The sequence below is a fragment of the Labeo rohita genome, chromosome 13 (assembly GCF_022985175.1).
Source record: "Labeo rohita strain BAU-BD-2019 chromosome 13, IGBB_LRoh.1.0, whole genome shotgun sequence".
Lineage (NCBI taxonomy): Eukaryota > Metazoa > Chordata > Actinopteri > Cypriniformes > Cyprinidae > Labeo > Labeo rohita.
The window spans coordinates 20,613,751-20,626,668 of record NC_066881.1 but is presented as its reverse complement, the minus strand read 5'-3'; the positions used below and the strand labels follow the sequence as shown (position 1 = coordinate 20,626,668).

Sequence of the window (12,918 nt, the reverse complement as noted above, 5' to 3'; positions counted from 1 at the left end):
ATAATAATAATAATAATAATAATAATAATGATAATGATAATAGAATTCATAATAATAATAATAATAATAATAACAAATGTTTCAGCAAATGAGAATATTAGAATGATTTCTGAAGGATCATGTGACTGGAGTACAAAATTCTGCTTTGAAATCACGGGAATGAATTACATTTTTTAAAATATATTCAAATAGAAAACAGTTATTTTAAATTTTTTTAAAAAATTATTTTAAAAAATATTTCAAAATTTTACTGCGCTTTGGATCAAATAAATGCAGGCTTGGTGAGCGGAAGAGACTTTAAAACATTAAAAATCTTGCTGTCCAAAAACTTTTGACTGGTAGTCAAAAGCAAAATATAAAATAAAAACAAAAAATCGAGAGATTTAATAAGATTCACAATACCATTAAAAGAAGGAGGCAGTCCATTTTCTGAGGGTGATTCTGGTGAAGAAATCGAGTTTTAGACAGGATGCATACTGTTCAACAGTAAACATTTATCTGAAAGTTCTGTTATGCAAGTTTTATTTTAAAAATAAGTTTGTATTGTGAAGGAAAAATTCATTTTCATTAATATTCTACAGTAAAATCAAAATTACTCCACACCTCCACCTCATGAGACACAAACAGAGAACCCTACCCTCAATTTCCCCACCAGATGATGCTATTTTTGTCAGATTAAGGTAGGTGGTCCCAATAACGTCATTCCTTGACAGCCGATCCCTGTAAAAGGCAAGAGTCAAGAGTCAAGCACCAACCACATCATTAGAATAATTTCTGAACGATCATGTGGTACTGAAGACTGGAGTAGCTAATGACTGCTAAAAAATTAAGGTTTGCCATCCCAGTAATGATTTATTAATTTAATACATTAAAATAGAAAACTATGGGCCAGATTTACTAAACAGGGCAAATTAGCGTGAGAGCGCAATTCCGAATGTGGGTGATTTACTGACAATGCTCAAATTAAAGAACACAGATGCAACGTTTCATTTACATATCGACCAATGCAATATGCCAAGTGCAGCGCAAATTAGCATAGTCGCAAATAAAGAATAAAGAAGCCACAGCACGTTGAAAAGAACTGGAGGACAAAAATTAAAAGGGTTACAAGAAGTTTTGATAGACCTGGTATTGCATGACTCCTCCTTGTTGAGGGTTCTAAGTCACCTTTTATTTTCTGAAGCAAATTAAAAATAACATGGCTTGGCAAACAATATTTTCGGATAATGTGTTCTTCTGGCACTCCAAATTAATTAATACATGTAGAAATAACCTCTCCTTTCTACCACGCGCTTTTTTAGATATATATTTTTGGGCTTTTTTGTGCCTGTAAATGGACAGGACAGTAGAGAGATAACAGGAAAGTACCTGCCAGAGAGAGGGGAGCTAGATGGGATTCGAACTCAGGTCGCTGCAAGCACAGTTGTGCTATATTTTAGCGCACTAACCACAAGGCTATTGGCGCCAACTACCACTCGCTCTTCTGTACTCTGTTGCAACTGCAACAAAAACTGCAGCCATTTTAAGCGCAAAATTGTTTAAGACATGTTTTTTGGGGGTGTTAAATAACGGCGCAAATACCAGCAATTAGACAAGTGCAAACATTAGTAAATCGCATTGCGTGATTAATTTTAATACTTTCCTCCCATTCATTTTGCATCTGAAAGGCAACTCCTACAAATGCATATTCAGTAAGGTCAGGCACAAAAATAACTGCGTCCACACCTTTTCAGAGCTAATTCTTCACTGCGCATCTTTAGTAAATCCTGACAGTATTATTTTAATGCCAAAAGAGGGTTTGCACTGGCACAAGCTGTTAGTAAATTATAAGTTATATAAAGAACTTACCAGTCAAATACAGTAAGTTTGATGCGTTCACACATTGATGGGAACTAAAAGGAAAGATTGAAGAAATATTATACTATTCACTTCAACCACCATTGTTTCAAAAAGCATTCTAAGCATTTTACATGAAAATTGTTACTTGATTGATTACTTGATTTAATGAATTTGACTTGTATATAGTTTTATTAACCTATGAACCTAGTTTCCTACCTTAATCTGCAGGTGAATCAGCTGATTCCACTCTGGATTCGCATTCTTCTCTACAATCTTTGTACACACCTTAAAAGACCAAAATGAAGCAATTCATCACAATTCTTTACAAATCAATCCTATCCTTTTTCGGTAAACATCTTTTTTTGTTTTTACCTTTTTGCCAGCAAAACTGACTTCTAGAAAAGGATCCACCAAATTTTTCTTATCATCTGTTCCACCAAACATGCTCTTTACTGTCTGGGCAAATGCATCGTCCACTGAAAATGACCAAAGTGACAGAAGACGCATGTTACAGACTATGGGAATAGAAATGGGAGTATTTAGATTTCAGCTGTGTTGCTGTCATGACTACTTTGTGGCATGTCTTCAGCACGGTAGACTTTCAGACTCAGCGTAGCCCATCGTAAAGCAACTCCGGCTGGCAGCAGCAAGTTACTTTCAATGTCATCCTGTTCCTCGTTGGCTTCTCGCTTTTCCGCCTGACCAACAAGTTAATCATAGATATCACACATCAGTCAAGACCAAGTTTGACAGTTTTTTTGGACAACCCAGTGTAATATTAATTATTTTATTTATTTTATTTTATTTTTATTTTTATGTATTATTAATAGATAACTAATATTAACATATTAAAAAAACTATATTAATAAAAAAAAAATTAAATGACACTTATCTAAATTTGCATGTTTATTACAAAAAACAAAAAACAAAGAACAGCTAATTTCCCAGGCTGTTCTAATTTACCCCAAATGCAAATGGGTTTTTTTTTTTTAGGTAATTCATGTCGAAAGTGAAATACTTAATCTCCATATTTGCACAATCCATTTGGTTCCTCATTTTAATTCAAATTCAGGAACTGAACATTTAAAACTAATTATTATATTTCCAGTCTTTTTACAACTTTCGACAGCATAGTTAAGAAACAATGGGGAAGAGAAAGAGGGGACCTGGCCAAGGACCTGTCAGGACGAATCAGGACTCGAACCTGGGTCACTTGAGGTGCTGTTGCACTATATGTCGGAGTGACATTTAAGGCTATGGCACAGAATGCAATGTTTTAACTTTTAAACTTTCAGAGTGATGTGAGCTTACCGGTGGCTCGTCTCCTGTGCCCACTATCAACATGCTGACTTTAAGGTAGCCTCTGGCCCCAGAGATTGAGTCATCAGGGTCACTTAGCAGCAACCACTTTCTCATGACTGCATGTCCTGTCAGACACATCACAGATTATCAAAAAATGTCATGAGAAAGTTTTAAATGTGTAACTGTTACACAATTTTCATTATGTTGCACAATTTAACAGTTTAGAATCCACCAGCCAAATTATTCACATACCAGGTTCATCATAGACATAGCCGACATCCAGCTGTTAAAACAAGGTTTGAAAGAATTTGTAAGGACACATACTCAACATCAAAGAAATTAGATATCAAGATTCCAACCAAATCATAAAGACATGGAAAATATATTCAAATGACATTAGGATTGCATGGTTTATATCAAAGCATACCTTAAACTCCCCCATAAGACTGTCTGCTCTGAGGGAGTAGGCATTATACACCTGGATTTAAGAAATATATCTATTACAAGACAGACAATAAAAAGCTGCAACCATAATATGAACTAGAGATGAAAGTATAAACTCTCTTAGCAGCAAATATAAAACTATATTAAAACTTCCAGAACAGCAATTTACATATAATGTACTCACCCCTTTGTCATCCAAGATGCTTATGTCTTTCTTTCTTCAGTTGTAAAGAAATTGTGTTTTTTTTAAAAAACATTTCAGGATGTTTCTCCATATAACAGACTGATACGATGCCCCGATTTTGAACTTCCAAAATGCAGTTTAAATGTGGCTTCAAACGATCCCAAATGCAGTTGAAGAAGGGTATTTTCATAAAAATAATACAATATATATACTTTTTAATGTCAAACGCTCGTCTTGTCTTGCTCTTCCCAACCTCTACTTTTTTCCGATTCATGACAGTTAGGGTATGTTGAAAAACATACCCTATCAACCATTTCATATTCTCCCTCAACTTCAAAATCGTCCTATATCGCTGTTTTACCTTGTACCTTTTGTTAAGGGTATTTGATCTTCTTTGCATGTTCACATTGCAAAGACTGGGTCGGTACTTCTGCAGCGATGTAGGGTGATTTTGAAGAGATTTTTGAAGTTGTGGGAGAAAATACGATTAGAGTTTTTCGACATACCCTAACTGTCTCGAGTCAGAATACACAGAGTTCAGGGAGAGCAAGACAAGACGAGCATTTGAGATTAAAAAGTATTTAAATTGAATTTTTCTAATGAAAATAACAGATCGTTTCGCTAGATAAGACCCTTCTTCCTCGGCTGGGATCTTAACAGTCGTTTAAAGCTGCATTTAAACTGCATTTTGGAAATGTTTTCCTCAGAAAACACAATTTCTTTACAACTGAAGAAAAAAAGACATGAACATCTTGGATGACAAGGGGGTGAGTACATTATCTGTAAATTGTTGTTCTGGAAGTGGACTTCTCCTTTAACACGATTTGCACAAATAGGACATGCTCCTGGATCCTCATCCTGGTTTAATCATCATCAATCAACATTGTTATCAACCAATCAGTGTCTTCAGAGTTTAGCATCTGGTTGACAGAATGCTGATCAAGGAACATGTTCTACTTGTGAAGTTTGTATTGTGCCAGGACCATTTCAAGACCCATCTTACCCGGATCATGATGCTCTCATCGAAAAGCTCAGAAGGCAGCATGTTGACATTGTAGAAGAAAATCTGTAGAAACATCACCAAAATTATATTCACAACACAGGGCTCTCACAGGCCATGAAAAGCTAAGAAAAATAGAACTTTTGGTTAAGGTAGCCTCAACTGAATATGTATGTGAAATTAAGAGGTTGTAGACTCACTTAGGAAAGTGTGAGAGTGACAGAAATATCAAGGCAAAAAGAAGGAAGTGAGCACGGTTTTTAGCCAAAACAGGTGCAATGCAGAGTAAAGCAGAAGCAGACCAAAGCCATGGAGCAGTCCAGAGAAAGAAAGGTTTCTCTGTAGGAAAAAAACATATATTGACCAAAAAGATGTATTGACTTTAGTTCACCCAAAAATGAAAATTCTGTCATTAATTACTCACCCTCATGTTGTTTAAAACCCGTAAGACCTTCATTCATGTTTGGAACACAAATCGAGATATTCTGATAAAATCTGAGAGCTTCCTGACCCTGCATAGACAGCAACACAACTCAAATATCTTAATTTGTGTTGAAGATGAACAAAGGTCTTACAAGTTTGGAACGACATGAGGGTGAGTAATTAATGACAGAATTTTCATTTTTGGGTAAACTATCCCTTTAAGCATTCTTTGTTAACAAAGTCAGACGGGCTCACTGAAAACCGAAATACCTCATCAAAGAACGGATTGTTTCCTCTTCGGATCCTTGTTCTGTGTGTCTGTCCGCACACACTTACTTTGACGACTGGCTTTACGTTATTGCCGGGTAACTGTCGACCCTCAATTACTCGAACACGGATCTAAGTACAAATAACAATGTCAGCAGATTAAAGCTAAAAGCTCGGCAACTTCTCAGATAGGATGTTTAGCAAGAGGAATACATACCTGGAAATCCTGGGGTTTGTTGGCCAAAGTTCGTTGTCGCTTTCGAGTTGTACGGACCATCTTTTTTGGCTGGCCAGAGGGAGAAACTCCAGGTGCCCCTGGCTCAGTCCCAACAACTGCATCCTCATCACTATCAACACCTTTCTCCTCTTCACCAACTAGAACCAAAGCCAGCAGATATAAATAAAAAATTGTGAATAAATATAAATAAACATATAAAAAATAACATAAAAAGACAAATAATACTGAACTACACCTAAAATGCACCATTTAGGGACTAATATGTACACTAATAAGGTACTAATATGCATCCTTTAAGGTTTAAATAAGCTACAAAGCTGTACCGTTGGAAAATGTACGAGCCCAGTGACCTCAGTTTTTGCTACTGTACCTTAAAGACTTCTAGATGACTTTTGTTGACTTCAAAAAGCAAAGCTTAGCCAAGTTGCTGAATACTGTATACGTAGGTGTTGATATGTAAATGTGGGGGGTTACATGTTAATGTTCATACAGTAATTTTGACTGCAATATTGTATTGATTTCTGAATGTCCTCGTTTTCCAGCTTAGTTACAATATAAAACATCAGTATTGTTAAGCACACAGAGACAATGTGGCAGGCTGTGGTAGTCTTTTTTGTTTCTGAGTGTTCCATGTTCTTTCTCTCATTTGCATCAGTCATTTCCATACTGTATGTAAACACAAATGCTTAAAATCTTCCTGCAGCTCTGTAGGGCGGTCTAACCTGGTTAAACTGGTTAAAAAAAGAACAACAGTTTATGTAGGACAGTAAGATGCAAGAAAATAAAAAAATAAAAACACCTGCAGTTTCTCCAGTCTGGCCATCTGCCATATTTTGATCATTTGGGTTCGGAACAGTACTTGGAGGAGGATCATAACCAATTGTTAAACTGATAGTTGCCTAAAGTAGTAAATGCAGAGAAATACAGTTATGCTATGTAGTCAACATCATTATTTTTGCTTTAGTCTATAATGTACATAAATATTTACCCCAATTTCCTGTTTCTTCTCATTAATGAGAGGAACGTTCTTGGAAGGAAGAGATCTGGTCTGACCAGCAGCCAATTCTTTAAGAGAGATCTTTGCAGAACCAATAAATCTAGAAAGCAGAAGAAAACAATACTAAACAGGGAAGCAAACTTTACTTTTTAAACAAATTGGCTTTTGTTTGTACTGTTATATATTGAGAAAATAATCCCACGCTCAAAACTTCCACTATTAAAACATTGGTTCACTACTTCAAATTAAAAATAGAGTGACAAAAAAAGGTTATGACATTCGGTTATTCGATTTCACTTCTGCTTTTCTCACCCACGACAAGTCCAGTCAAGAACTCTCTGAGTAAGAGCTTACAAAGACACCTGAAAGAGACCATTTGTAATTTTGCAATGGCTGATGAATCAGGGTGACACAGCAACAGGACTTAGCTTGGGCTCAACTACCATATTTCGACATTGGGGAAAATACAAATGTCAAAGATAAAACAGCATCCGTGTATTCTGTTGAACAATTAACATTTTGAACTTCTTCTATCAACACTTCTACTGAACAATACCAAATGTTCAAAGGTTTGGGATCAAGTTCTATGAAGTCCCCATGTCGAAATCCAGTGGTTGAAAACTTGTTGGATTTCAGTGTTGACAGACTACTTGAATCACTAAATAATATACAGGCGTTTAAGAATTATCTCCTTAAATTCACAATTTGGTCTTATTTGGGAATTTCTGTAGAGGAAATTCAGGAAGTTTTAAATTTGACATTTTAAGCATAGTTCATGACTCACATTACATAGTTCATAAATCACATTACAGTTTCTTTTTTTTCTTTTCATCTTTTGAATGTGTTCTTTGGGCCACGTTAAGTCCGCCTCTGAAGACCACAGTGACTGTGTGACAAAGGAAATGCCAGCACATATTTTTGGCATGAAAATAAAAAAAGAAAAGTGCTGGTATGTCATTTTACGATAGTAAGATTGTATTTACCGCCCTCTCACAACAAACAGCAAGGGTATACATCACTGTTCGAACGTGGAGGGTCAAAAAGATTTTATTTTCAAAGAAATTAATAATTTTATTTATCAAGAATGCAATGTGATAGCATTCAAACAAATGCTATTTTTGTACTTTGATTCATCAAATAATTGAATTAAATTCATTAAAAAAAGCATTCCACAAAAATATTTAGCAGCACAACTATGGGGTTAGATCTCTGCCACAATTCTGAGCGCAAAAGATCATATTTTGAACATGCAAAAGTGCATTTTTATGGAGAAAATGTCCGCCTCGCAAAGAATAAAGTATTTTGAGTGCACGAAAATGAATTTTGCATTTAAAATAAGTTTTTGGATGTGTGCAGACCTTCTCTTTTGCACGTGCAACGTTTCACTAGCTTGCTCCCCTGATGCCCACCCTCAGTGCTCTCTAAATGACGGCTCGCTTGCTTAACACAAACCAGTGTTACAATATGCCATAATTCCAGCCAATCAGAGATGAGGCTGCTAAATTCTGATTGGCTGCCTTGACAACCAGTCACAACATTCCCTGCATTACCAATGAGGAAGAGGAAAAATACAGTGCACATCTACCCCATCTAACCCCATACCACAACCTTATTTCAAAATTGATAATACTAAGACATGTTTCTTGAACACCAAATAAACATATTAGAATGATTTCTGAGGGATCATGTGACACTGAATATAATTACTGAGTAATAGCTGATGAAAATTCAGCTTTGACATCATAGATGTTTTAAATTGTAATATTATTTAACATTATTACTGTTTTTACTGTATTTTTGATCAAATAAATGCAGCCTTGGTGAAAATATAAGACTTTTCTTCAAAAGCATTTAAAGCAATAATCATTCTTAAATGCTTGTATATAGATATAGTCATTCAGGTTTTCAGGTTTTCAACCACCAGATTTCGACATGGAGAAAATACAGATGTCCAAGATAAAACAGCACCTTTGTATTGTACAATAAGCATTTTGAAACCTTCAAAAGTTTGGGGTCAGTAAGATTTTTCATACTTTTGAAAAAAATGTCTCTTATGCTCACCAAAGCTGCATTTATTTGATCAAAAATACAGTGAGAATCAACTTTTACAATTTAAAACTTCTATGTTTTCAAAGTTCAATTTTCAGCAGCTATTACTAGTAATTTTATTCAGTGTCACATGATTCCACAGAAATCATTCTAATATGTGACCCTGGATCACAAAACCAGTCATAGATATATATTTTTAATTGAGGTTTATACATTATCTGAAAGCTAATCTAAATAAGATGGTTTGAGGCTGAGACACAACTATTTGAAAATCTGGAATCTGAGGGTGCAAAAAAATCGAAATATTGAGAAATACACCTTTAAAGTTGTCCAAATGAAGTTCTTAGCAATGCATATTACTAATCAAAAATTAAGTTTTAATATATATACGGTAGGAAATTTACATAATATCTTCATGGGACATGATCTTTACTTCATATCCTAATTTTTACTTAAATCACATTTTTTTGTGGTTGTGATGTCTAATGAACTGTGCTGCAAACATTAAAGTGCGTCCAAGTTTTCCATGATACGTCCCCTTTAAATCCTGGTTACTGTACAGCAGATCCAAAAGCTTATATACAACGTTAGGATACACTGAGAAGGAAGTAGAGAGAAAAACAGCTGGAAGCAATTACACCAAGCTGGAAACTTATGTGCCAGGCAGAGGGGACAAAAAAAGCATCTTCAGATGTGGAACGCCTGAGAACACAACTCTTCTGTACTGCCTTAGTTTATGTACAGCTTGTCTACAACTTCTGTAGTGAATCACACAATGCAAAGTGAGTAAGAGTGTAATATAAGTCATTTACATCACAAGAATACACACCGGTAACAGTAACAGCACATTCTGTTTGCTCAGCATCATCACAGCTGATACATTCACCATGTGGACAGGACTCAACATCATATGAAGATTAACCTGCCTGTTGTGTACCACTTTGGAATTGTACAGTCATCTGTCATAATCACAAAATAAATCATACTGCTTTGTGTTACAGTCCTGATAACCCTGTTTTTTGATGACTGACCTTGCATTAACAAAGCACACTTCAGAGGGCTGCTGGCATTGGCTTGTCATCATTTTGAAGTATTTAAACCTTCTTTCAGAAGATATAATCCTAAAATGACATTCCAGCCCTTTTTATTTGTTATTTATTTATCTTCATGCCAAAAATATCTGCTGGCATTTCCTTTGTCGCACAGTCACTGTTATCTTAAGAGACAGACTTAACATAGGCCTAAAGAACACTTCCAAAACATATAAAAGAGACAAAAACAAAAAACTGTGTACATGACTTACTTATGAGTCATAAAGCTTAAAATACGTCAAATTTAAAATTTCCTGAATTTCCTCCAAATGAATTTCCTCTACAAAAATTCCCAAATAAGGCAAAATTGCGAATTTAAGAGGATTTCATCATTCTTGCCTGTATGTAGATTAGTGAATTAAGTAGTCTGTCAACACTAAAAACAAACAACGTTTCACATGTTAACTTGTTAATACATGTTTTTTTTTTTATGTTTGTTGCTGTGTTACTCTCTACTCTGTGGCAACAAAGTATACAAACTTCAGCAAGTATGTGCAAACGTGTATGAGTGGCTGCAAACTAAAAAAGAAAAAAACTGCTATGGAGAAGTCATCCGAGTGACTCATGGAAAGTTCATTATCGTGGCAGACTGTGCACAGTAAAACTTGCCACATGGAAGAAAAACTGCCTTCTGATCCAAACCAAATGCTCAGTAGTTTAGGACCCAGCTAAGTCTGACTGCATGTGTCTCTTACATAGGATGTAAGCTCATCTAAGGTGCTCATCTAAGGTGCTCATCTAAGGTGCTACTTTGGACTGCTAAGAGTCTCTTGGCAGTATAACACTGCAAGTTTAGACAAGGTGGTAGGGTGTGGCAGTGAGATTTGAAAGGATTTCATGTCTAACTCTCCACTTCACTACCCATTGCAGCTCCTAAAAGTTCAAGCTTTTACAAAAGTACAAGACTCCCTTGGGTTTATCATTTACACTGCAGTGATTTCAACTTCAGTCATATGTGTATACAGTAAATAGCATGTGTGAAATGATTGCAGGGAACCCCACCACACCCACTCGGCAAACACCCACCTACACCACCAGAAGGAATGTAAAGAAAAATCTTATCTTTAAGCACGCTTGAAATAAAACAGTGGTAGATGCAAACATACTTGTCTTTTCCAATGGTTTCATAGTCTTTCACAACCACGTCAATGAACGACGAGGAATCCAACGGGGTACCTTTCAAATCAAACTCAATGATCTGAAATGGCAAATCAGGCATTGGTTATTCACATTTAAGATTGTGTAAATTGCATCATTTTAGTGTCCAGCAAAAAAAAAAAAAGGAAAACACTATGACTTGTACTGACCTCATTCCACACAGGATTTAATTCCTTGTCAATGGCTTTTGTTTTCTTTTTTTCACCTGAAAGTTGAAATGAGTAAACTGTCAAGTCTCTTAAACTATATTCTGACCAATCATTAGTTATGATATTAATATAACAGCTTCACAGTTACTCTGCATATTATATTTAAAATATAATTTTATTTCATTCTTTGTTTATACATTATATTTAGTTTCCAGGACTATATATAGAACCTATATAAGAATACCAAGAAAAAAGAATAACATTAGGGCTAAAATAACAACTGCACATTTTTACTTTTTTACAGTGTAGGGGAGGGACGTGTTTCCCTAACCATGGGTCATTCCAATCCCTTATAAGGAAATTTGCTGTTCTTTTACATGTAAGCAAACATTTCCCAAATGTATGGGACAAAAACTTAGTTTAAAATAGTAAGTTGCATTAGAAAACGTCATATTTATACATATTATTACAAAGGCATCGACAGTTTAACGTTTTAGTTAAACTCCGTTAACTTTTTAATTAAGTTTAATTAGGTTTTCGAACACAACATTTAACACAATAAATGCAAATAAATAGCAAGTAAATTACAAATAACCACATGAGGGGAAAACGTGAAGACTTGCCTTTAAAGATGACTGCTGCTATGGGATCTGGAACTCCAAGTGTCTTTTTAGGAATCCCTTTTGCGGATTCAACAACCACCTTCAACATGTTGCCAAATGTGGTCAGTTACTGTTGCACAGAAGATATCGACCTAATAGATGAACTTCATCATCAAGAGCAGAAACATTAACCATTAGAAAAAGAAGTGCCAGTCGGAGAGATGAGAAGCGCTGAATGAGAGGAGGGACCATGAGTCTGTAGCCTAGTCCAGTTACAGGAACCTCAGACAACCACCTTTTTCCTTTTATACTGAACGTTAAATAGATCATATAGTATTATAGTATTATTTTATTTCGATGCTTAGAATATATATATATATATATATATATATATATATATATATAAGGCTGTTTGCTTTGAGAAACTAGTGAATTTAGTAAGGCAAAGTTAAGGTAACGTGGTGATGATGTGGCTCTCGAGATTTAGCAAATCTGAGGATACAACAGCGGAGATACAAACGCATAAGAGCTAAGTGTAATAACAGTTCCTACACTGAAGCGAATCCTTTCCTATACACTGCTCTTTGTTTACTGTACATATATTTACACGCAACAAACACAGGCAATTATTTAAATACTAATTTGGGTTACCTGCACTCAGGCTCCACCGTGTGGCGACATAATTTACATTAATTCATTAATTAAACGTGGAGAAAACAAGACATGATTCATAATGTCTGCTAGCATTAGCTAACGTTCCGCAACAACAACAACATGTTTCCTATGTATTATTACTATGTATCATAGGCCATATGTTTCATTTGTGTTTTCAAATGTTTCATTAACAACAGAAGTTACACTACAAGTTTGTCAGGGCACACGTTTTCCCCGGGCAGCAAACGGACACTGATGAGTAAAGAAAAAAAGGGCTACTTTTTGTTAAAGGTACACTACCAGTAAAAGTAGTAGTTTTGGACGGTAACATTTTTAATGTTTTTTAAAGAATTCTCATCTGCTCACCAAGCCTGCATTTATTTGATCCAAAATACACCAAAAGCAGGAATATTGTGAAATATTTTTATAATTTAAAATAACTGCTTTCTATTTGAATATATTTTTAAAATGTAATTTGTGATAAAAGCTAATTTTTTTTGCATTATTACTCCAGTCTTCAG

The 12,918-nt window shown here is 35.2% G+C and overlaps 1 protein-coding gene across 1 annotated transcript in view; it reads right to left on the bottom strand.

Annotated features, from left to right (window-relative positions):
* The window catches only part of myofl (myoferlin like), a 32,339-nt gene extending 20,310 nt beyond the window's left edge, over positions 1-12,029 (bottom strand). The window contains exons 1-17 of the mRNA XM_051126411.1: positions 11,765-12,029; positions 11,142-11,197; positions 10,941-11,032; positions 6,686-6,794; positions 6,497-6,596; positions 5,677-5,834; positions 5,463-5,591; positions 4,773-4,835; positions 3,569-3,619; positions 3,394-3,424; positions 3,151-3,266; positions 2,411-2,537; positions 2,212-2,315; positions 2,056-2,124; positions 1,849-1,892; positions 638-720; positions 403-441 (exon numbers count right to left, since the gene is read on the bottom strand). Of these exons, the coding sequence (XP_050982368.1) occupies positions 403-441; positions 638-720; positions 1,849-1,892; positions 2,056-2,124; positions 2,212-2,315; positions 2,411-2,537; positions 3,151-3,266; positions 3,394-3,424; positions 3,569-3,619; positions 4,773-4,835; positions 5,463-5,591; positions 5,677-5,834; positions 6,497-6,596; positions 6,686-6,794; positions 10,941-11,032; positions 11,142-11,197; positions 11,765-11,852 (1,459 nt within the window). The 5' untranslated portion in view covers positions 11,853-12,029. The remainder of the gene's footprint in view (positions 1-402; positions 442-637; positions 721-1,848; positions 1,893-2,055; positions 2,125-2,211; positions 2,316-2,410; positions 2,538-3,150; positions 3,267-3,393; positions 3,425-3,568; positions 3,620-4,772; positions 4,836-5,462; positions 5,592-5,676; positions 5,835-6,496; positions 6,597-6,685; positions 6,795-10,940; positions 11,033-11,141; positions 11,198-11,764) is intronic.
* Positions 12,030-12,918: the final 889 nt, after the last annotated feature.